Genomic DNA, 26,722 nt, shown 5'->3' on the forward strand with positions numbered 1-26,722 from the left:
GTGTATAGGGTGTTCTTTTGCCATTGCAAAGACAAAACGTCAACTCTGAAATGTCACCTACTGCATATCACATTCTGTCTTTAGTAGCTTTTCTAGTAACTGCTACACAGATTGCACATATGGTACAAAAAAGTATGGTATATTCACAATTAACTTGTTCTGTGAGAGCAGAACTACGTTCCCTGTATATATCTGGGGGAAAAAACCCCACCAATGCTTTAAAACTTACTGCTTACTCTTTCCACTTATTATTTACAAACACATAGTATTAAACCACGTAAGACTGATACGCTAATATGGCAGAACAGTTAAATTCCCAAGAAATAATGGTTTTGTGACTTCTAGTACAGGAAAGTTTTAAGCACTAGCCAAGCAAGTTGTGAGGTTTACATCACATCTTTCCTTTAGGAAAGAATTCCACGGATACACAAATCTCTGCCAAAATATTTGTTTTCATTACTGTACTTAAGGCTTCCACTCTCGTAATTAATTATCTCCCCTTACCTCCTAGTTTCTTCTCCAAATACCATGTGTAGATTTCTGACACATACAGGTTGTTCACTTTTTAAACTGATATGGCAGAACATTGAGTAGACTTGCATTTTAACACTTAACCATTCGCTCCTTGCTACAATCAGTTTCCGTGATTAGTGAATACGACATCTGAATCCCAGGAAACTCAGACCCAGTTCCCCAATCCACAAAAAAACTTTTCCCACGTAAGCTAGAACAAGAGATTTAGCTTCTTTGCACCTAAAAAGGAACTGATAATATCTTTTCTATCACATCAAAACATGAGGACAGACATCCTAAAGACCCAAAAGTGGCTAAATGCAACAGCAGTACAGGGCACAAAGGCATTTAGAACTGAACAAATGCAGCCATGACTCCACAAACAACAACAAAAAAACCCCTACAAATGAAATTAATAAAATCAGAAAATTCTACCTTTTTTTTTTTTCTGAGCTACATCCTGTGTTCTACAAGAGGAATGTGAAAAAAAGTTTGTTTTTACATAACTGACCAAAAATAAACAGTTGACATTACCTGCATCTTCCAAAAAATACTGCACAGCCATCAGCACCTTCCCCTGAGGTTGTAGGTCAAGCTATGGAAAGAAAGATACCAACAGTGAAGTATGTGGTTGACTGAAACTCTCAGGAATTTAAACAGCTCTTTCTAGGGAATCAAAGTATAATATTCAATAACTATTGGATTACAACCTCCTCCATATCTCACTGCTGCAGCTGAACCCAGGGCTTTTATTCTATTGCTTTTACTAGTGTGCTGCATTGCTTTGATGTCTACCCAAAAGTTCAGCGCAGGCAAAGTTCATTGTTTTTGCACGTCCCTGTCCCGTTTCTGCAAAGACGTTTGTTGGCTTCTGTTTTTACTATTAGTAAACTCGATTTGCACAGGAGCCCAGTTTTAAGAGAAAAAGTCTATACAATCCTTTATATGTTTATTGAGAGTACAAACCATAGATATATCAAATACTGTTGCCTGTAATCAGAAAAACAGTCTATCATCAAAATTTATTTTACTTTCCCCTTTAAACCATTACACATGGTTTCTGTGGCAAATTCTACAGACCAGCAAAACCAAGTTAAGCCAATAGCTGACGTCAGTTCCTGTGCTCAGAAAGTAGCCGCTAAGTCTTAAACTGCTGTCTTATAAAAGGTAAGAAGCTATTAAACATGAGTCTGATTCAGTCTTCACTTCAGCACAGAGCAAAGTATCCCTGGGTTAACAGTAAATACAACTTGGGGGGGGGTGGGGGGGTGGAAAGCAAGCCACAATTATGTTAGATACACCTGTGAACATAACCCCACAAATCCCATTACCCTACTGGGATAATGACTAAGTTTTCATCTTTAAGGCAATGTCTGACACTCAAAAACATTTACCCAACAAAGCTCACAGAAGGCAAAGACCTCAGTTACAGTTACTACCGACGGGCTGTCTCTCCATACAAAAAAATAACTTTAGGGACTATGGTAAGCAAACTAACATCTCTTTGCTGGGCATGATGGTCTGTCCAAGTCATGACTGAGGTTGTACAGAGGAAGTTCAACGCCAATGACGTCTATGTGGTACCTATTCTACGGATAATAAGCACAGGATTTCAGACCACTGAATTGGCTAAAACTGATCACTAAAACTAAAACTGATCACTATTAGTTTTAACTACTCTTCTAAATAATTGTTCGTCTCAGAATTCAAGTTAAGGTGTGGAAAAAAAAGTGTATGATTTCAGAATGTAACAGGTGAATACAAACGAGTGAGATCCTACCAACTTAGCAAATTCTGTAAACCCCTTCAATATCAAGCACTCCTTTAAGAAAGGTTTTTCTCCTGAGATCTGCTCGGTGAGATAGATAGATAAATAAATAGATTTGTACATACTCGGAGCAAAATGCTGCCATTTATGGCAAAAATGTACTTGAGAGAAAATAGGAGGGTTTTTTTTTAAAAAAGTATTCCAATACTAAGCTAAACAACTGGATACTCCCTCCTATTCATATCCAGCATTCAGGAAAAGCATTCATATATCCAGAAGAGAGTTCACGTATCCATCCCCTACCAAGGAAGCACCAGCATTGCCAATTGTGTGAGAAACGAGATGCTCATCACATTGGACGTAACCAGGAACCATCTGTTACTACCTGCTCATCCTGCTTTAGCCCACCCAATGAAAAGGTCTTCTCCTGTAGGGTTCACATTCTGGGCAAGTTCAGCAATGCTGTAGTCCAGAAGGCTTTGAATACAAGACTATGTGTGAGATTTTAAGGAGACCTGCTCACATTATCAAATATTTCCTTAGCACTAAACTGTAGTCCAAATACAGAGATGGGCAGTTCCTGTATTAGCAAATACATGTAGTTTCTGGGCAAGCTGTCTGGAGTACGGTGGTACATGCAACTGGATGATGGCCAAGACTATTTCTAGTGCCTATCCACCTGACTAGACAGCTCTCATCCAAATTATAGGATATCCTGATATTCCTCTCTGAATCTTATTTCTGCATTTGGAGAAATGTTGAATATTCAGGATACTAATTAGAGTTGCTTCAAGATTTTATAGAGTTCTCTGGGACAATAATGCCTCATCACATTCTCACAACCCGTTTTGTTGGACCAGGATCTCAACAACTTTATCAAATGGGGGGGAAAAAGGGGGGGAAGAAATTGTATTTATTTAAGCCTATTCAGTTGGGTCTGAAAGTTGAAAAAAGAGCCAGAGAGTAGGATTTTACAAAGATGATATAATTAAACTTTTAATTCATTAAAAATTCCTTACAATACCTCAACTAAATGAATAAAACAATATGTTCGGCATTTCAGATTTCTGGGCTCAGCATTTTGATCCTCCCTGCCTCTGCCACTTTCCCTTCTCTCTAGATGCACAAACCAAAAAATATTTTATATTTTTAATTTTATATTTATTTGAGGCTTAGAGTGCAAAATTAATTAGCATGCGATTACTTGAAAGTTGTTTGGGTTTATGTAGTTTGACAACTAATAATAACTACTGGCATTTAGACTAAATGTATATTTCTAAATTTAAAACTACATTAAACCCTCACTTTACCTCCCCTGTTATATTTCTGAGTTTGACTCTCAGAATTGTACTCAGTATGATACAGGAGCAAATGACACTGCGCAAGGTGCCATACCCCTTGACTCCATATACACAAAATTGTTTGGGACACAGGGGCAAGAAGACATACCAGGATAGCAAAAATGGGGATTAAAGGATCCCCATTGTTAGCAGTATCAAGCCAACTAAAATGTACTGTACAAATAAATAAATAAATAAACCTAGAAATTCTAAGTAGAATTGCCTTGGAATAAGCTTCACCTTTCTTTTTCTCTGGATGCATTACAATGATCAGATCCAATTTAAATACCTGCTATTTTCTATAAAAACTGCTAGGCTTTATTAAATAGGCACTCAATGTGATATATGTCATTATTTCGAACACTAATGCCATGGATTTTATTGTCAATTTCTTGATCTTTGATTGTACATTAACTGCTTCAAAAATGCTGCTAAAATAGTTGTCTTACAAGCCCTGCCACACATGCTAAACGGGTCGAACACTCATAGTTTAAAAGGCATAAGACATCTGTTCAGCTTGAAAGAAACATAACAAGGTCAGCAAGTTTAAGGAATTAATCTTTTTTCTTACCCAGAATTCTGCTTTGCCATTGCCTTTCTTGCACCGCTCTGCCAGGACTGACACACCTACAGTCACTTCAGATAATGGCTCTTCTGCTGCTTTCATTAGAACAATCTGAATCACCCGTCCTTCATAAATGTGGGCATCAAAAGTTGATTTCCATTCTGGATACATGGTAGGTTTCTTCTGAACTAGAGTTTTTCCTCTCTCTGAAAGCCACAAAAAAAGGACAGAAACTGTAAAATCAAATAATGTAGATCTAGTACTTAAACTCAACAAAATAAAAGAGAGAATCCTTGTACTGAAACCAAAAGCGGACTTAACTACTTCTTGTAGTGTGGTTGGTACCAAGTTTAAATATTCAGTTCAAACATTCATGACTTGGAAGGCAAAGCTCACCCTGACTAACAGGGCATGCAAAGGCAGTGAAGGTGTTAACACGCAGCCAGAGAGACCAGGAGGAACAAATCCCATTCTGGAATTCAGAAGCTGGCTTAGTTAGTCACAAACTTGGCAGGGAATATTTTTGCATGGCTGCTTTCTGGTATCAATCTCCATGACGTGTCATCTGATCATAGTGAATACCTGCTGCTATAAGATAAATTAAGATATGTCTTACACTGACCTAGTTTAAATTGAAACCAGTGGCTGAGAGATGAAAAGCTCCACATTTCATTCATCTACTTCCAAGTTATCCCAACACTTTACTTCTATTCATTAGTCACTCTCCTTGGCATTGTACTCTCTTCCTGACATGATTGCTACTTTTTAAGGGATATTACAAGGCCTTATCTGTCCTCTCTAGGACATGCAGAGCTTGCGTAGTTAAAGAATAAGGAAAAGACTGAAAGGACCTCAAAACACAATTTTTTTTTTTTTTTTTGTAATATTTACCAAGCCTCCCATAAGAGCATCTCTGCAGACTCCTTCCTTAGTAGTTTTACAGTGCTTCACTATTCTTATTAGATGGATTTTTTTCCTCATACACAGCTTCAGTCTCTCTTGGTACCAGTTAAGCTAATTTCTTCCTGTCCTTACCTCAGACATAGAAAACAGCTGGTGATTGTACAATCTATAACAAGCTTTTGCATATTTCTAGATCTGTGTCTCTTAGTAGTCCTCATCAACACATCCAAAATGATACTGCCTCCTAAGCAACTACATCCAGCTCTTCACCATGACTCTGGCATGCGATGCCACCTCCCCAGTTTTTTGTCTGTGATTTGCTGCCGAGCCAATTATTCCCCATTTGTGCTCAGGTAACTGAATATACTTTTGCACATTCTGCACAATTCCTGCTATTAAGATCATTTGCTGCAATAAAAGTGCTTTCTAAGTGCCTCTCCAGCTCTGAATGATCCATTTTCCCCCAAGTGTCTAATCTGCTCTTATGGTATCAAGGTGGTAGCAAAGCAGATTAAATAGTTGGACCCTTCCCCAAGAAGCTGCAGTGTGGTCTGTTTCCTAAAATTAGCAATAGAATTTACATTCACTTTGACAAAGGAAGAATTAGATATTTATTATTTAAAAAACTTCCTGGAAACTCAAGGCAAAGTTTGTGTTCATTCATTAATAACTTGCTTGATGCACTCCACTCAATTGTGCTGAGCTATCCAAAACAGGAGTAGTGAATAGTGTCCTTGTACTTCTTTATTAGGGAAAGCCTGCCAACAACAGCATTACGAATTACAACTTTGACAAGCAGAACTAAAGCCTGCTTGCCAAAGGGCATTCTGAAATGCTCAGAAACAGCTACCTGAGGACCTCATCCATTTCAAAGCAAACCTGAGCATTCCTCCTCTACTCAGTCAAAAGATTCTATCTTGAATTTGGGGAACTCTGCAGAAAGAAAAACTCGAATTCTTAGCAGTGCAAACCTGCTTCTAGAGTCCTGTACTTGGTATTCTTAACTATGGAAGAATTTGGAAATATTATGGTGAAAATATATAGGCAAACCTCAAACCCCCACAATTTAGAGATTATTAGGACGGACAATAGAAGTGAGGGGAAATTAAAAGCAGGCTGCCTGCACAGCAAGGCTTTTACACTAGGCTATTTTTTTGATTGCTAAAGCCAGACCCCTTCATCAAAAAGGCATGCTTCAGGAGGCATCCTTGGGAATATGAGAAATTGCACCTATTTGCAGAACCGTTGACAATAATTCAGGGTTTGCAAAAGCAGCAGCAGTTTACAGAAGGGTTGCTAATACTCTTTGAAGGATTCTTAGAGGGGGAGAGGACTATTTCAGTCCATTCACAGGACTATCCCTATTCCCACGTCCCACTTAATATCTGCTTTGATCAGTTAGTATATACATTTTTACCCTAGGTAAAACTTAAAGAAGTCATCCGAATCACTGGCAGCAACTCCCAGCCTGGCCATGCTGCTTTTATAATTAAAATCATACTAATCAAGATTTGTCATGGATCACACTGCCTGCCTGCGAATGAACACTTAAGTGTCAGCAAAGAACAGCCTTTAAGAAGAACACTGTTCTCATTCCTCCTGTATTCAGGACTCCTTTGTTTCTCTGCTAACACTACTGGCTTCAAAACATTTTACATGTTTGCAAATTGGCTTAATGCCTAATCATTAGGCAAATGATTTTCTTCTTCCTATACAATAAGCTTTTCCTTGATCATGTTTTAGCATGCAAAGCCAACAAAAGTTATTCCAGATCTTGTCAAACTGATAACGGGAGCATCAGTTTCTTTTCCTGATTACTCCAATCAGTCACTGCTCCAAGGTTCACTGCACTCTCCTCCCCCATTTTTTAGTACTTCAGAGACACATGCAAGGAAAGAGGATAAATGTTGGGACAATTCTACTTCTCAAAAGCAGACAACTGGCGGGGGGGCGAAGTGGATTTATTTAGACCACTTCCACCTCTCCACACATTCCAGCAGCTGCAACACTTTCAACACCATTTCTTCAGAGGTTCTCCCAACAGACTAGGAAACTGCTGCTTTGGAGCTTAACACATTTGCTTGATAGTATTTTCTGGAAGGGGCACTGCACCTTGTGTTTAAAGTCTAAATGCAGTTTTTACCTCAGTAATTAGGGGAAAGTCCAATCGTGTTGTGAAGAAGAAAATTCATCCTTTCCTGCATCCTTTGATGTTTTGTGAAGCCCTAGAGCCATAATGCAGGCTTAGATGGCTGCTGTCTAACCCAGTACAGCAATTCCCTCTCATCCTGTTTTTTGCTACAGTTTCTAGCTAAATGTCACAATTCTAGCTAAATGCCTCAGTTACTACAACAACAAATAACGCTTCTCATTATTACCTATCCTCCAACTCGATAAAGATCATTTACTACTCTGTGCTTGAGGATGGTTCTCTCAAACCTGCTGCAGGTCATATCCCTCTTCACGGCCACGGCACTCCACTACACGACTCGACTCTCTCCCCTGCAGAGCTTTCTGCAAGCACAGTCTGTCATTTGCAGAACTGGAGAGAACAATGCTTTATTTAACATTTGCAAACCTTTGTCATGCAAAATTCACAACTCGCCTTAACCCATGCAAAAGTGGCATTTCAGCTGCTTCACCACATATTTTGCACGTAGTTGTGTGTCGGTGGTGAAGTAAAAAACTAGAAAGCTTAGACTTCACCCTAACAAGTGCTGAGGACTCTGGACGCAGTACAAGAAAGTGCTAATAAAGAAGTCTTGTTTTAAGGTGGGGATAGAGACAAAAGCCATTGTTATTTCTCCCATTCTGAAAGAAAAACTGCTGAAGTGCTTGGCATGACAGGAACAGCAGGACTCATTACCATTCACAGACTAAGAGGGATTGCAGTATTTCTCAAAAAACTTATTCATATTCAGAAAAGCATCACCATTTGTAACCTCACCTGTAGTCAAAGCTTCCTTCATCTTGATAGCACAGAAAGGCTGTAGTTCCCCTTGATTCTGCACAGGTCCCAGCTCAAATGAGTTGAAAGATATCCGTAAGAAGGGGGCCATTGCTCACAATGATACACAACCTAAGTGGAAAGAAGTAAATAAAAATCATAGAATGAAAGACCTGATCTGAGACTTGTAAGAAAGCGATACACATTTCTCAGCAGCCATCATAGCTAATACAACTCATCCTCTAAAGTTTCCAAGTCTTGAACATGTCTTTGAGACCATAAGCCTGAAGTAAAAGTGGCATGTACTGAAACAAAAAATGTAACATGTACAATCAAAGACTGAATTTAAGACACCATTTTAACCATATGCTGTTAAAAGTAAGTAGTAGTTACGCCTTTGACTTAGACCTTGCCCAATTTTTCAACACAGAGACCCTATTCATTAACACACAAGTATATAAACATTCTTATCAAATAAGTAGTTCACACACTAATAGGTAGATTGTTTGGCAGGTTTTTTTAAACATTTTTTTCCTCACACCTGGAATGAAGGGTAGGTTGGGGAAAAAAAAGGAAGGAAGAAGAGTTTTGTCTGTTCCACATGTTCCTTCCCCAGTATCTCTCATAACGCAAGGAGGTAGAACTAGGAGCAAAATTAATCATCTAAAGCTGACACTATTTTGTTGCTCTTTAGGTACACATAATTTTCTTTTTTAATTGCTACACAGCCTCAAAAATTCCCAGACAGAATTCTAGGCACCTCAATAGCCAAGCAAATGATAAAAGGAACACTTTCAGTTAGTTTTATTTTTGAAGATTATCTGAGAAACTACTGAACCTACATACAATTTCTGGACACTGCAGAAAAAACTACTACCAGATGCACAGTAAAGGTAACATGTCCTTAAGCATGATGAAGTAATTGCACTGCATATGAGCGCTTGATCAATGTTAACAACCTGAGTAATTGGTCCATATATACGAGTTCACACTTTCTCACTTAGATAAATGCACAGTTACAGCAATTTCTGAAATCTAGATATTTCACTGGATAAGCATGCATTTTATTTTTCATATTTAATATGGAAAATAACATACGTTCCAAATACCACCACCAAAATGAAACAGGTATAATATCACACAACTTCTATTCAAGCATTGCTTTCAGGTGGCAGTGTACTAATCCCAGGAAGCATCACAGAGCTAATGATTCAAACTGTGAGCCTCTATACCTGCACATACCAGACAAAGGGAAGAGGGAGAGGTAGAAAACACTCCAGCACTACTGTGTCACCTGTCAGGAATTACAAGAATCCAAAACACCTGTAATTTCTAAGTCAGCAAACTGGTGTTTCACTACAGTCTTCCCTCATTCTTAAGAGGTCCTGAACTTAGAGCAGATTTCAGTTACAATTTGCAGCACCGTCAGCAATGGAGTTAGCCTTGTAGCTTGTATGTCAACATTGTGTTGTGAAGCAAAAATTACTTATTCAAAGGGTAAGAGAAAACAGTCATTTGATAGCAAGGGAATGCTAGTATGATCAGAGAATGAGGGATGCAGAGAAGGAGGGATTAGGAGAAGAGTTAACAAGGTAACAGAAAGAGGTGATGAAAAAAATAAAGAATTGAAACTGGGCTGAGCTGGCCTTTTGACTGTAGATTGTTAACCAGCTCAGTCAAGCAGCACCAGGAAGAACATTTCAAACAATCCTGCACATGCTTGCATTTTTTAACGTAAAGACATTGACCTGAGAAGTTATTAACATTCCTCTTATATCTCTTAAGGCCCAGAACAGTCATTTAGATAAAAGACTGTGAAATCAGAATCTTTGCAGCAAGACAGTATATAGCTCCTGACACCATTATTTGCACATCATGCAATCTCCCTATGCAGAGACCATTCTCAATCAATGGAAAATGTTTATGACTCTAACATTTATTGACCTAGTTTTTATTAACTGACTGTTTCCCTACTTTCTTTTCTGTAGATTAAGACAAACTTAGAAAGCAGGTTTAGGATTACTTGGCACCATTGCTTATCCCACTGAAGAACTTAAAGCCATGACTATAATTAACATTCACACAGACAGTCATCCAGACTCACAATAAAATAACAAACCTTCCCAACTAATCCACTGGTTATTGCAGCTTGGAGCACCATTTAATGAGACTGGAGATTGAGATGACCTCGCAAAGAAAGAAAAGTAGACAGCTTTTGCAAAAATTAACAAATACCATCTGATACCTCACTTTCACAAATGCAATGTAAACATGATGCTCATCAAGAGTTTTAATAAGGAACACATTTTAGCTGCTCAAGAGACCTTGTGCTCACTATATTCGGAACTACCCTCAAGTGACTAGCTACATGACTTGCCATCACCAGATAGCACATAGTTACTATTCAATATGGATGTAAAAGACACTAGATTTCATCATCATTCACCTCTGTGGAAACAGCTTTAAGACCCAATTAGGCCATAGGTAGAAACAAGTTGGGTAGGTCAGCATGTAGCTCCCACTGGAAAGTTTATTTGACAGAATCCCAGGACTGCAGGATAATTCTGGCTGGAAGGGACAGCCCAGCTAGAAGTCACAATTTCCAGTAAGTCTCGGACTATACTAACAAAAAATTGGAAAGCACTGACAAAGCTAAACTAACAATTGCATGATTTCACTCAGACCATCTGACTCAAGCCAATGTTAGTCCTGAAACAGAATATAAGGCTTTGACATTTACTTCTTTTAACTCCAAATTAACAGATACAATAGAAACAGGTACAATGCATACTCATCTTGAATAATCTCACGAATCTTCCTAATTTCTGATGACCAAATGATTTGCAGGCCACATTTGCAGCTCTGCTTCTTGGTTTTGAATATGGTAATTTGTTTTAGTTTCATTGTACTTGGCTTCAGTGCGATCTCAAATGCTCACTCAGAAATGCTACATGCAAGCAATTTGGCAGTTAGGAGAAAACACCAATATCTCAGAATATCTGATGATGTTCAAATGTGCTCAGTCCAAGGTCACTGTGAAACTAGAGGATACCTTTTTGCTTTTGCATTTAACAACCAAAAAAAAAAAATCTCAGCTTATTTTCATGTAACAAACTACCTGTTCTTGCCAAGTTTCTCTACCTTATACATTATGCTTTTTTCACAAAAGTAGAGATTTTAAGTGGCTTCATGCAAAATCTCACCATACATGATAGACTATACGGTGACACAGGGAGGTTAAGTGAGAAAGGAGGGTTTGGGATTTGCTCCTCAGGTACATTTTCCAATCCTTGTCTATGCTAAGATATTGCAGTGAGATAGTTGACAAGTATCAATTGTACTGCTGTAAACAAAACCATACCCCACTAAAACTGTTTTTGGCAGTGAAACTCAGTGAAAGAGATTCATTTTAATGCAAAGAGTTTCTCAAAATCCCTGCTGAATACACTTATCCAAAGTTTCCTCACATTTGAAAAGCAAAAACATCGAAAGCAATACATATGTTTTGCTTGTTGCATTTTAGGCAAGTCCATCTCTAGTCCTCCATGACTATTTCAGAAGTGACAGAACAAGCATTGACTCTGGTTTTAAGAGCTGTATCTGTCAAGAAATGAAACTGCTATAAAACACCAGCTATGAATTGAGGGAGATTTTACAATCTGCTCATACAATCTGTATTGCTGCTATGAAGTATTAAAGCCAAACTGTTTTCCCAGAGGGTGTGATTTTATCCAAACCAAATGGTGGAAAAACTGAGATGCGAACTCCAAAAATACTGCAAGTCTAAATTACAGGTTCAATATCTCAACAGTTTCAGGCATGTGCAATCTGAAAATAAGCTAGGGGAAAATTCTTCTAGTAGCATTATTCTCTATGAAGTACATAGCGATGGCCACACTGATTCAGAGTACACCATCTGATGCTGTCCAGCACAACATTCGTATTGCCAAGGATCCCTGATCTGCCCTGTTGCAAGTTAAAACCACGTTCTGCGCCATCTGGGATAGATTCTGCAAAATCCACAGTAATTTCCATGAAGCTTTAAAATTGAGAGCTTTTGACTATTTAATATGGAAAGAAAATAAACCATGTTACAGTCAACTACAATATGCATGGAGCAAGAGGGGGAAAAAATTAAAACAACTTCACATCATGAATGTCAACATCTGCTGGATGAACAAGTATTCAGTTTTTACATGGATGGGTTTGTAACTCACAGTTTTAAAGAAATCTTCAAAATAAATTAAAATCTTAAATATTCCGAGAATTTTCACAAGATTTGCTAGCACAAAATTCACATTAGATTAAAAATCTTCTCCACACAGACACAAGGGACAAAGGGTAAATTCTGTAGTTTCTCCCCTTTCAACAGTGCACAGCAGCTATCAGGGACTTGTGCTGCAATTGAAGGCCTTACTTGTCAGGGTTCCTTTGTTGCTGCAATTCTGCCTCATCATAAACAGTGAGGGCAAGCCACCTCTAACACAATCCAGAAACAAAGACGCAGTTGTGACTTTTACACAAAGCGGGAAGTAACATCAAAGCAGTGGATCAGCTGGAGGAAATGCTGACACAGGACAACAGCAGAGCGCTGAAGAGACTAAAAAACTAATGCGTCTAAACACAGCAGAGACTGTTCCATCACTGATATGGGACTATATATTAAAGACAAATACAAATGAGAAAACTCCCCTGCTGATTTGAGCCTCTGATTTCCTTGTAGTAGCCTGTAAAACATTTTGCAAACGGACGTAAAGCTGCACACGCAGGTCACAGCTTTTCCACACTGTCTCACAGAAATGCTCCGGATGGCACGAAATGACTGCTTTCTGCTTAGCTCCTTGCCGAGGCTGCTTCCGAGGCCACACAAACGGCCTGAGGAACGTCAACACCGGTAGCCAGCACCATGCATAGCTGACCAATTGGTGTTCTTCCCTGAAAAGATGCAGCAGTAACTTTTCTTTTTTTAAGATGCAAAAATATAGATTATTTCCAACTTGCAGGTATCTTTTTTTATACATGGGTTTCCTGTCCTCCATTCTGGCATGGACAAGGCATTCAAGAAAGATAGCAACAAATTACTGCCCAAATTATTGCCCCCACATCACTTTCAAACCCATGAACAAGGACCTCCTTCCTCTTTGTGTACAGCCTACAAAGGTGATTATGCTACTTTCATGGCAATAATACAAGAAAGCCTGCAAGTAGAGATGCTGGAAGTGTGATTACCATCCTTTACCTGTGCACACCATTAATGTGCCCATTATGGTTTAAATCCCATCTGCAAGAGAGAAGAAACAATACCTATGCTGTAGGACATTTCACTGAACCAAAGCGATGATGCTAACCACTGTCTACATTCCACACCTACAATAAGGTCTACAGAGACTTTTAACAGGTTCTGTTGCAAGCCCTAGCCTCTAGTTGATGTTCTGTGGGAAGAATTCAGTCTAAAAATTAAGTCAGTTTAAAAGAGGCTTATAATATTTGCTGTTATCAACCTCATCGAGAAGATACACTGCAGCATTCCTTATCAGCTGGACTTCCCTAAGTCCACTACTGACTATTGCACTACTGCTATCCAGCTAAAGCCTGAAAAATGTACTTATAACCAACACCAAATCACTATACATCATGATGCCGAATGCTCACAGCAGCCAGAGGTAGCAAAAAACATCTGGAGGTGCTGCTTTGAAAGCTTAAAATCCACAGAGGATTTGAAAAGTGTTCTCCAAATAACAGGGCTAAATGCACATATTGCCTGTAGGTCCCTGCAGGAAACTGAGAATTCTCCACAAGTACTGCCCCTGCATCACATCACTCTTGCTTTTATTTAGGTTTAGCCATTTGTCATTTAGGGTTAGCCATTAAGGTGCAACTATCTCCTATGAATGGTTTCATTTACTCCAGTTATTAATGTGATTCATCTGTCTATGGTATCCAAGAATGGTAATTAGAAACATGCAGTTTCTCAGCAACTAGTTTGAGAACCTATCTTAAGGAGAAGATTTTACAAACAAAATAAAAATAAACCTTAAAAATTAGAACTGCAGGAGTATACACTTATGAAAGTGTATGAATATGAAATAAAATACATCCATTAGGTAATATTTAACAAAATGCAGTTATCTTCAGGAAGTCAAGCATGAAAAGAGCATCTTTAGAACAGCCCAACAGTCCAATCACATACAATTTCTGCAGTAATATTTCTAAAATAGTGTATCTGCATGAAATGTTTTTAAATAATTACACAACAGGACTATGAAAAATGAGAAAATATGACAAGAAATTTAACAGCAGAATTCAATTTACTTGCTGTTAAATTTATTGCCAAATGAAATTTTGTTCTGGTTCATAATTTCAAAATTACAATTCTCTACACTAAATTCTAGGGTAAATGCTATAAGTTTTGGGGTTTGCTTTGTTTTTTTTGTTTAAATAGTACATGTAGAGTGGTTCAGAGCCCTACAAACCTAGCTTAGAAAAAATGTAGTTAGCATTTCCTTTTTTCCCTGTCCAGCATTTTCTTTCAGATACTTCTGCTTTTGTTGGGTTAGGACAAGGCTAGAAACAGAAACAATGACATAATAAAATCTGTCACAGTTTGTGTTGCAATAGTCTGGAGAAAATCCATCTGGATAACAAGAGATGTTCCTTGGTTTCATCCCACTCGGCCAGAAGCACAGATAATTCTGAGTTTCCATGCCTTTTCTGCATGCTCAGCAGTCCCAAAACTGCCTGAATTTATGACTGCCATATATATTATTGATATTTCCCCAACACTCTCAAGGCCAAAAAATTTACTGATGCTTTCCTTATCATTATTATGAGAAACTTTTAAAAATATGAGCATCAGAAACCTTTTTCTGAACAGGCCAACTCTTTCAACCTTGGCAGTGCAAACTCCTGAGAAGCTTGACGGGAATGCAGATAGCAAGCAAGAAAGAACTAAAGCAGACCTGATTTTATGAGTTTTTTTGAAGACATGCAACCCAATTTATTTGAGCATATGATAACATATGATTAGCTCAGTAACAACAGCTGACTGTTCTTGAAGTGGTTTCAAGCGCGTTGAGTAAGACGGATCTGGGTTTTGCACTAAAAGATCAGTAAATTGAGGAAATTTTGGACTCTGAAACAGACAGCAGGACAGGCTGTTACACAGCATATGCTGCAAGGTAAAAAAAAGCATTTTACACTGAATGTCCTTTTTTGGAAAGGGAAAAAGAACATTTGGAGCAACAAGTTGGCTTTTTTGATATTCCACAACTACTACTTGGGAGGAAAGGGGGGAAGTACTGTCAGCTGCTTTTTCTTTAGAAGTGCATAAGAAATAGCCATTTAAATACTTTTTCTTTTTAAGAATCCCAAGTTCTCCTTCCTCTTTGAGTGCACAGGACTAAACAGTAGATGAAAGCACTGCAGACATGCTGTTTTTCACCATTACCAAAACCAAGTCTGAAGCAAAAGTGCAAATGAATCCTCTTCATTAACTTCAAACCCGAACACCAGACATTAAAAACACGCAAGAGGAAAAACACTGCCTGAAGCCCAAAGACTTTGTTCATTATTTCTGATAGCACAAGCTGATATAATTTGATAAGTGGCAACTGCAACAACATGGAAGGATTAATACAATGAGGCTGGCTAGGTGAAGCTCTAGATGAGCGAACAATTCATTAATATCAAATCACATTACAAGATGGGAGCATGTCCAAAACATTAGATAGGAGGCAGACCATGTTTTTTCTCTATATGCATGCATCATTGAAGACTAATCAGGAAACTTTTTTTTTGACACGGGGAATAAGCAAAGGGGTTTTTTTCCTGCAATTAAATAACACAATCCCCTCTGTGGGAGAGGAAAAAACCTATCAGGTGAAAGGGGTGAAGCTACACCTCTTCCTCCCTACAGTAATACACCCTGGAGCCAAGCTATACACCAGTTCTGACTCTACGTCACTAAACAGAGCCTGGGATGCCTTCTGCGAGTCCGAGCCCCTGACTAGCTCTCGGCTCCCACTTTCTGAACAACGTTCAAGGAATTTGCCAGTATTTAGTCAGCATGACTAAATTGCAAAACTGTACATCAAGTTTATCATGTGAATAAGAGTTCTCCAAAAGAAGCATGCTGTTCTGCAAGAGGGTTCATAGCCATTTTTGTAACAACCAGCACACTGGAAAAGCTGAGCTACTCATACAGCTTTCAGAAGTACCAAACCAAAGGAAAATAGCCAAAGAAAAACCAATATTTTGTACAGTATCTGTTTAGGTATCAGCGTAATCAAGTGGGCAGGGATCCACATTCAGGCATGCTCCATTAGCATCCTTTAATGGAGGAGTTACACACCAAGCCCATCCTTCAACGCCATCCTCACTCTTGCTGAGTATTTTGATCTAGGATTTAGTACAACATTCAAGATTTTCTTTCTGATATATAATTACTCACACAAAGCTTCTTATTTTCTGTGCAATTTAAGTTTCCTGGAAATTGAGATATACTTCCCAGAGAGAATAACAGAAAATGCCAAAAACATATTTTCAAACCAAACAGAAAACATCATGACAACACTTCATCTAAACTTTTACAGCCCAATATACATCACCTTTCTCTTCAAAAAAATGGACATTTTTTGGGTTGTTTGGTTTGGGGTTTTTTAGTGGGTTTTGTTGGTTTGTTTGGGGGGTTTTTTTGGTTGGTGGTTTTTTTTTTTTTCCCCCCTTTCCACTGAAGAGGAAAAGCTCTTTCCCCTTAACACTGAAACAGCCAAATACCATAAAGATAGTATGTCAATTACAGTTTAAGAAAAAAAGGAAATTGGAAATTTGTCTTATTTCAAATGTACTGGGTTAATATCTCTATATGAACAATGAAGCAGCAAAAAATGGAAACAGAGAAACTGGGCGTTCAACAGAAATACAAAAAAATGCCTTCTAAAACCTTCCAATTAAAGAACAATTTTACTTTGCACTTTTGAAAACATCAGCAGATTATGCAGTCTGAGTGCCTCTCACAGAGCACAAGCCTCCAAGCCAGAAATTTATACTACCACCAGCACTATGACCTAATCCTCCAAGTATCTGGAAAGCTACAATATTCATTAGCTGAGAGAACTGTATCATCATTCATACATGCTGGAAATCTGCTGCTCAGATAACCTCATCAGAGGAAATACAATTCAGTTCATGAATGCATGATTTTGATCAAGGCTTTTAAAGTAAAAGGACACAAGATTTGTCAACCTAAAATTTTGCTCATTAACTGTGTACTGAGTTGTAGGAATAGATCCAGTTCTCCCTCCTAACTGTATCTGGCATTACTGGGGTTGTTTTGTTTGGTTGTTTGAGAAGCCCTTTTTTCCCTGAGGGCCACAAACATACTTAGTCACTTCAATCAGACATTAGACAGCAAGATAGGCCGAATCTGCTTTGCTGAGCATGATGCTCCCTCCTCCTTGCTATTTCCTGGTACTCAAAGGTGCTCAGGGTAGGTAGGAATCATCCTTTTATCCTGGTTTGGTGGTTTGGTTTTTTATTTTTCATTACCTAGAATATGAAGGCCAAAAAACAAAAAAGAAATATAAATAACCAATAAAAGTCAACTTAATCAAGACTTCTATGGTTTAATAACTGAAAATAAACAGTGAAGCCATACACGGATACATGCATCACTACTTGTGAAAGCATCTCTCACTTTTGCAATGAAGAGATGAAATAAGCACAACTAAGTGACATTGATGGATGTATAGGATGATGCTAAATAATGAATGGCCACAGGGATCGATAAGGAGAAATTGGAAAGACTCAAATGTAACTGAAATTTGTTTTTAATTAAAAGCATTTGCTCCTGCTGTAATTTCAAAGTTCAGGCTTAGATTTCCAAAAACAGATAAGAAAATGGAAGCACAAATTATTTTTAACTGGCCCTTTCCCTCTGAATCACTTTCTGGAGGAAATGAGCATTTAAAGACCTACAGTAGACCTGGCATTCCCAAAAATATAGAAGAAACAGACACAGCTCAATAACAGCAAGTTGAATTAAAGCATAAAGGGATCATCTTAAGAGAGATTTGGGTTATTTAAAGGTAGCACAGAGTTTACAGTACAAGTTGTAATGCAAACTGAGGGTGAGATGTACTATTTAATACCATTTTTAATTCCTTCCTTTTTAATCCTGCAGATAAAAAGTTAACAGCAAACCTTTATTTTTTTACCTTTTCCTGGATTTTGTGGTTTAAACATATAAAACCCACACTGTGATGACATGGATGCTGTCTTTATCTAAACACTATGATACATGTCTGCTAATAGCCATATTAAGTGAATTTTCACTAAATGAATAAAAACTTATCATAGAATCATTTTAGTACCCTTATTGAGGAAGAAAACCTTTAAGCATTGACATGTCTGGGACACAACACAGTAAACAAGAAAGAAAAAGCTAAACAAAAATCTCTGGAGCTTTAGATGAGCCAGAATCTTGTTTGTAGAGATAACCATGGCAGGACATGCTCAACTGTTTTGGATTTTGAGAGTGTAAGAAGTCCAGTGGACTGGATACTGTCAAGAACACCCTCTGGCCACCTTCCAGAAATGCTATTCCTACTACTCGAGAGACCTGCAGTTCTGGAGGATGAGTGCAGATCAGATTATTAGATGCATATTTTTTGTCACAGCTTTTTCCAGCTTCCACTCCAGTGATCATCCTACTAAAAACTGGAGAATCATTTCAAAATGAGATGTTTAGTTTGCATATGCAAAACACTACACACACAGAGAAATATAAAACATACACCCAGGAACTTCACTTAACAACACTGCAAGTCAGCATCTGTTTTGTTACTTTATTGGGTCATTGCACTAATGAACATACTTCTAAGACACAAACTTCACTAGCTGTCCAAAAAACTACTTTCAGGAAGAAAAGACATATACAACTGACTTGCAAGGGTACCTATAGATTTCTCAAAAAAGGTAACTGAACACAAACTCTTTGATTACCGTTCTCTTTGATTACAGTTGTGCTCTCATGTCCCAGTTAGCCCACAGAAGCAACGGAGTATTCAATGATTTTCCTACAAACAAGCTTTCCTGGCTCATTATGGCCTATCATTTCCTCCATCACTAAATGGATAAATGAGTTAAAGTCTTGGTTACTTTCCCTGCACCTTCCAATTATTTCTGACTTTTTGCTGTACATGTTCTTTTGCCATAAAAATGCTTCTTTGTGATAATTTTTATAGCAATCTTTTGATAGAAAATCACAAACTGCTATCAATATATAGTACCTCCTGTGCCATGTCATAGTTGGGAAGCATACCATTAGGACATGTCATTTCTGTTAGATCATTAAGTTAAAAAGGATGGTGTATGGCTGCTACTGGCACAGAAAAACTCGCAAGGAAAATCAGAGCTGTAAACCACAATGCTCCTAAGGCAATAGCATACACCATGTGTACAATGCTCTTCCCAATCTTTACAGTGCAACTGTACTTTTAAAAGGGACAGGCAGGTAATGGACTGCAAGTACAGGAGTGAAGCACACAGGAACCAAAATGCTCCTCGTAGTTCCAAATGCAAATGTTCCCACTTGCAATTAGAGAAGAACCCTTTCTTAACTCTCAGCATGGAAAGACTGCATGTCCCCGGGCAGCTGAGTGGGAAATTCTCTTTCCACATGGTGTAATTTGTTTGAGTAGATCTAGCCTTAATGGTCTGCCCAGTCCTACCTCCAAATTTTTCCTCTGTGTATTAGCTCTATCCATACTGTCTTGATTCTTTCCCTCCTTGAACGCCAAGTGGCTCTTTCATACTGTTTACTATGCAGCTTGCTTAATCACAGCTTACTTAATTGCCCCAGGTTTTTGAATATCTGAAATACCTTTCACTTCCACGCAGCAGTGGCCATATCCTCTGTCTCAAACATCAGTACAGCTCAAGTGAGCGAGCAGTGGGTGCTGGCAAGGTGCTCTCCTGTTATTTACAACAAGCCACACCCCCAGCACAACTTAGCCCAAAAGACTCCTTTCTGCCTTACGGTTTACAGCACTCCGCAGGCCACAGGATGCTGGCTTTTCCCCACAGGTCCAGATATTTCTTCCACTACAGCACTTTAAGTACATAAATCCTGTTCTAATACTGCTTTTTCCATGTTAGCAATTACTGCTGAACCCACAGACATGTTATGTGACCAGGACTGAGAGGTAATTCACACAACTAAGAGGCAAGTAGATGCACATAACCCACTTCTTAGCAAAAGTTAGTCCACATCATGGATAATTTGAGAGTCCCCTGTACTGAGTAAACAAAAGTTAAATCAACTTTGGCCCAATGAATTTCAGCTCTGTGGGAAAGAGCTGCAGACAGCTACATTTCCAGCCTTTAATATACAACCCCATTCTGCCTCTGTGGGACTAAAAAAATTTACTTAGACCTGAAACACAGCTATATTGAAAAATGTATTTGCTTGTATTGTGAAAAGTCTTTAATTAAAAAGTAGTTCTGTAAATATAATTTTTATGCTCCTGTAACGTATCTCCCTGTCCAAGATGCAGTTTCCCAATTAGAGCATTAGGGTTTTCTTAACTGTTCTAAAACTAAATCCATCTCTAAAAATAAAGCTATGAAACCTATTTCTGTCAGAAAATGTCAGAATTACAAAAACCAGTACTTAAAAGTCATCTGAGGAAATGTGAAGGGAGAAAAGAACCTCCCATGATTCTCTTGCAGCTGTTGGTGCCCTCTGCTCATCTAAGATGTGTACTGAGAAACACCAGGTTTTGGTAAGATACACAAATATATATCATATGCACCAAAATCAGATATCCTGAGGACGAAGAATCATTTTCACAATTATCTCCACACACTAACATTTTGCTCCATTGAAGGTCTAGGGTTTTTTCAGTTTTAAAAAGTGATGAGAAAAATATTTGCAAATGATATTCAACATATATTAATTGAAAATATTAAAAAATTGATATAATCTTGACTACCAAACATATACAAATACATATAACAGCTCCCTGGACAAAAGGCAAAATTGAACTTCCATACCTACTTGTGTAAGTGAAACTGAGGAAAATGTTTCCAGTATTACTGATGGAAATACTGTATTTCATGCCGTATTTGCTCAGCAGTTTTATAGAAATATTTCCCTTATTTTGTTAGGATTATGTATTATAGTCGGGTATCAAAATACTGCACATAGTAACAACTTACACATGTCAAGCAAATGATACAGACTGGTCAGGCTGCTTTCATTTCCTTTTCCAGAGGAACAGTGAAAAATTAAAATGGAGAATAAACCCTGTATTGCTGACTTCAGACATTACCCGCAAAAACTACGCAGAAACCTCTAGAACAACAAAGCCTGCATCTGCTCTACCATTCTTTATAGGACAAAAAGATACTTAGAAAATAAAACAAGTGCTTCTCAAAGAAGAAACAGGAAAAAATGGTGAATATAGATTCCTTCCTGTCGTTGCAAATAATCTTTACACATTTTTCTAGCAACAGCATTCATTTACAACGGAAGATAGATGGATACAAGACACCCAACTAGCATAAGCAAATTAAGAGAAATTGAAAATAGTTCCTTTAAAAAAATGGTGCTAATCATATTCTTATCAGCCCACATTAATGCACTGTGTTAATCATGCAGCAAACTGGATTTGTATATTGCCCTTTCTCAAAATGCTTAACATTGACTAAAAGGCTCAGTGCAGTGTAGATAAACATTAGTAGACTTGTATAAATTGGGGCATTATGAGTTACAAGCATTTAAATCCCTAGTTATTCCAGACTTTTAAAAAATTTCCCAGGGTTGTGTCTTGGGTTTGCGTGGCAGGGTTTCAGTACCAGGGGAGCTCCAGGGGTGGCTTCTGTGAGAAGCTGCTAGAAGCTTCCCCTATTTCCAACAGAGCCAATGCCAGCTGGCTCCAAGGTGGACCCACCACTGGCCAAGGCTGAGCCCATCAGCGACAGTGGTAGCACCTCTGTGATAACATATTTAAGAAGGGGAAACAAAAAAAAACCTACCCGGGACACAAACTGCAGCTGGAGTGAGGGGTGAGAATATGTGAGAGGAACGACTCTGCAGACACCAAGGTCAGTGAAGAAGGAGGGGAGGAGGTGCTCCAGGCTCCGGAGCAGAGATTCCCCTGCAGCCCCTGGTGCAGCCCATGGGGAGGCAGCTGTGCCCCTGCAGCCCATGGAGGCCCACGGTGGAGCAGATATCCACCTGCAGCCCGGGGAGGACCCCACGCCGGAGCACGTGGATGTGCCCAAAGGAGGCTGTGACCCCGTGGGGGACCCACGCTGGAGCAGTCCATTCCTGAAGGACTGCATCCCATGGAAGGGACCCACGCTGGAGCAGTTCGTGAAGAACTGTAGGCTGTGGGAAGGACCCACGTTGGAGAAGTTCATGGAGGACTGTCTCCCGTGGGTGAGACCCCACGCTGGAGCAGGGGAAGAGTGTGAGGAGTCCTCCCCTGAGAAGGAAGGAGCAGCAGAGACAACGCAGGATGAACTGATCACAACCCCCATTCCCCGTCCCCCTCTGCTGCCTGGGGGGAGGAGGTAGAGAAAATCAGGAGTGAAGTTGAGCCCAGGAAGAAGGGAGGGGTGGGGGGAAGGTGTTTTAAGATTTGGTTTTATTTCTCATTACCCTAAACATGTTCTCACTCCTCTCTTCTACTCAGTTTTTACTGGTAATTAATTAAACTGATTTTCCCCAAGTTGAGTCTGTTTTGCCCGTGATGGTAATTGCTGAGTGATCTCCCTGTCCTTCTCTCGCCCCACGAGCTTTTTCATTATATTTTCTCTCCCCTGTCGAGTTGAGAAGGGGAGTGATAGAACATCCAGCTAGGGTCAAACCACCACAGGTTGTCACCTCTGAAAGACTCAGATACAACAAGTAAAAAATACCCCAAGTATTTAGTACTGTTCTGGGGCAATGATGCATAGTTTAGGTACTGCCCAAGAAATAGACTCTTCACCTGCCTTGAAAGTAGATCTGAGAAGTTCTAGAGTTTTACTTTAAATCTTTGAACAAAAAATGAAAGTAGGAGCATTTTAAGCATTAACCTCATACTGTTGCAGCATACAAAAGCAGTTTAGGAAACTTGAACAGTACTAATGTAGAGTTGTTTCCACAGTCACTGTTTATAACTTCCAACACCATGTTGAAATTTAGGATAAGCAAATACAGTAAAACTCTGTCTACAGAGGAGAAAACACTGTTTAGTTTGTTTTTTCTTGTCAGTAAATATTTTTGGGCTCTTTGTTAATTAAAAATTAACCTTCAGTATGCTATACAATAGAAACATTCATTTCTGCTCTCCAAACAGAAAATAGTGAGATTCTCTAAGCCATTTGCAATAGCAAGGTTAAAAGATACAGTTAAAATTCTTCTAGCATTATCTAGTGAAGTTACAACAGCTACACAAAGAAATGGTTATTTCAGATACTTGTGTAGACTCAGAGTTCAGTGGAACACAGTATTCCATTTATGATCTTGGCAGGAGAGGGTCAAAAGAATGAGGTAGGCTTGTGACCATTTACTACTAACCTCCATGCATCCATTCCCATTTATTATCACCATCTGCCTACTAGAAAATTAAGCTGACCAGATGGATAGAGAAATCCTTGTCTAGTAGTAGCACGATGTCATCATATGTCAGGATTATACTCTAAAGTCTTAAAAGTCAGAGTTTTACTTTTCCTTTCAAAAACTATCAACAGAAAGAGTCAATATTATACTTTAAGCAAGGTGTCAGGGTGGCCAGTTACAGGTTCCTAACAGCAATTCTACTCACTTTTGAGGCAATGTGTTACTGAACTTCTATTCAGAATTTTTCATCCTGTCTCCTACAGGAAGGGCAATCAACAATCTTTCTGTAATTTTGGGAAGATGCATTATGCACGCAAATTAATTTGCTTCCATGATCAGACAGGAGAGAAGAATATTAGGATCCCTCCTTGATATGAGTCATTCTTGCGGAAACTCCCAACTTCCTCGCTTACTCATAAATCAAGGACCAAGAGTTCTGAGTAAGTATATTGCTCAGAATTGCAGGGACAGGTAATCTGCCATTACACATACTTATTAGAAGTTCCAAAGTCCTCTTTCAGATCTGAAACAAAATCAGCAAACTTAAATTTCCAAGGGGCATTTCAAGCAGTTTGTAGACCGTCTACTCACCTTTGGGATACATATTTATAAAATTATAAGCAAGAATAATAGACATGTTTGGTTTTTTTTCAAAAGCTGTTCCTTGCAAGGGCTCTGGAACAAGTTTGTTCCAAATGGCCTGAAAACCAAAAGTGATTTTATAATTATGGCAAAAGTAAAAAAATCTTCCTACCAAGTCAAGAGCTATTTAAGCTATTTAGAGTTCAGTATGTCAATTCCATACTCTAAGGATTATTTAAAACTCTATAGCAGCCAGCAAAATATAGCACAAATTACTGTAATAGTATTTTTAATATGCTATCATACCAAATGCACATACTAGGTCTGCTTCAATTTGTTTCATAGATTTTAAATGCAAATCCATGAAAAGCACTTTGTAATAATCTTGTTGGGAACTACTGTGGCTCCAAATGTTTCCTAAGAAAGATCATGAACAACATTCTGTGAAGCCTAGAGCAGTGGTAAGGAGCTCTATATGGGCTTGGTGGGTGGCTGGATGTGGGAACCAACCAAAAGGACTCTGCTGAAGAGCTGAAGGGCAGATGAACATAACTGCATGTTAGTTTTAGATGCCAAGACTATAGGCCAGGTTTGCGGTAGATGTTAATAGTGCTTTAATTGACAAGCCCACAGTTTGTACTCTACACAGTGTTAAGTAAAACCTATTTATCCTACAAAACTGCTACCCGACAAAACCCCAAGCTTCCCCTACCAGTACCTTCACAATAAATAATACTAAGTAAAACCAGCTAAATATAAGGACTGGTGGAGTATGGAAATACCCAGGAAAGGGGAAAAAGAGAACTTAAAATATAAAGATAAAGTTATTTTATTATATTCTCTTCCTGGTGTATTAACCAGCATTAGCAAAGTACATTTTAGCAAGAGTTTCTTATGTTATCTACTCAACTACCTGGCTAGAAGGTAGCTGAAGACAGCCTTTGTTCAGAACAGACAAACAGCAAGGCCAGACTTAAAACATGCTCTTTCTTTTATCCATTTCCTTAGACACTAGAGAGGAATTATTTTGATGGAAGTTTCACAACACCTCATCCAAAACCTTTACCTTGAGGAACACTACAGCTAAGGTCCTTTGGTTTTGATCCTGGTAACAAATGCCTAGCTCGCCTTAGTTTCAGCAGGCATCTTGCAAATAGGAAACAAATAAGAGTAGCATTCTTTCAGGTTTCAAAATTTGTTGGACTCGCTACAAACAATGACTGAAACCTCATTTTCACATCCAAAAATAAACAAGAACAGGGAGAGATTAGATTATATAGCAGCAATCAGTGACTTCTGCTACTACGGGGTGGGGGGGTTAGTATCCATAAAAGTAGACAAGGTCCCAAGTTGAACTGTAGTGTTTTCCTTTGAGTTTGACCTTGAATGCACCATGACCTTGAGAAACCCTTTAACTTCTCTGTTCCTTAGCTTGTGCTAATAAAACAAGATATATGAACTTGCCAAAGTGCTTTAATTATGAAGACTGGCAACACAAACTGTCATATTAAAAACAGAATTTGTTAACGCCAACTATCAGCTCAACGTGGAACAAAGAGCTGAATTTATGGCTTGTATTTAGAGATGAAAGCAAAATTACTTGGGCTACCAATCCCACAAACAACAGTTACATGGAAGAGCCTATATTTTAAAATCCAGATTGTCAATCACAGCCATGTCTGCAGAACAGCTATCACAAAGGCACCTAACTGGCAGAGGAATCAGAGCTAGAGAGCAATAGCCACTGAAGGCTTTGTGGCATTAAGCAGCTATCAAAATACAGTTCAGCTCTATGGGAACGCACCAAACATTCCTAGACACTCTGACTCTAAGCTTACAAACACTCCATAAATAATGTTGAAGCATCTAAGAGGACAGAGATGCTAAAACACTACATTGAGGGCCAACAGTATATGCAATGCAAAATATGACTTAAGATCACCTAATAGAGATAACCAGAGCTTCTTAAGAACCCAAGATTGTTTCCTCATTGGTATCTAGTAGGTGAAATAAATGTTTTGGACCAACAGTGTGCAGAGAGAAGTCAGTAACAGCCAACCCACAGAGCAAAGAGGAGAGATGTAGATGTGTAACAAACGACTTAAACATGTTTGAAAGCCAAAAGCATTAAGACAGTTTAGAAAACTGCATGACAACTGTATCTAGCAGTGGGGAAAAAAAGCAACAGGTGGGACAAAAAGATGGAGAGGAACTTTAAAATTATTACTTTTGTTGCTAGCTTTCACCTATGTCTTAATCATCCAGGGGCCAGATGTTGATGTCCTGGATTTTGGGATACAGACAGCACATGTAAGATTTTTCCATCTCCAGCAAACTAGCAGATTGTAGATACAGAGTTCTGGATTATCAGAGATTTTAGTCTGCTTATCTTTTTCAAGTGACAAGCCCTAATTAAGTATATTTAGAAGAATTATTGTCCTCTCATCACACCTCAGCTCCTATCACTTTTAGAGTGGTTTAACGGCTCCTTTTG

The 26,722-nt window shown here is 38.6% G+C and overlaps 1 protein-coding gene across 3 annotated transcripts in view; it reads right to left on the reverse strand.

Moving 5' to 3' along the window:
• Positions 1-8,148, reverse strand: part of PRKCD (protein kinase C delta) — a 34,313-nt gene extending 26,165 nt beyond the window's left edge. For all 3 annotated transcript variants that reach the window (XM_075713515.1, XM_075713514.1, XM_075713513.1), the window contains exons 1-3: positions 8,037-8,148; positions 4,193-4,392; positions 1,048-1,108 (exon numbers count right to left, since the gene is read on the reverse strand). In XM_075713515.1, the coding sequence (XP_075569630.1) occupies positions 1,048-1,108; positions 4,193-4,392; positions 8,037-8,148 (373 nt within the window). The remainder of the gene's footprint in view (positions 1-1,047; positions 1,109-4,192; positions 4,393-8,036) is intronic.
• Positions 8,149-26,722: the final 18,574 nt, after the last annotated feature.

Source organism: Pelecanus crispus, chromosome 7 (assembly GCF_030463565.1).
Source record: "Pelecanus crispus isolate bPelCri1 chromosome 7, bPelCri1.pri, whole genome shotgun sequence".
Classification (NCBI taxonomy): Eukaryota; Metazoa; Chordata; class Aves; order Pelecaniformes; family Pelecanidae; genus Pelecanus; species Pelecanus crispus.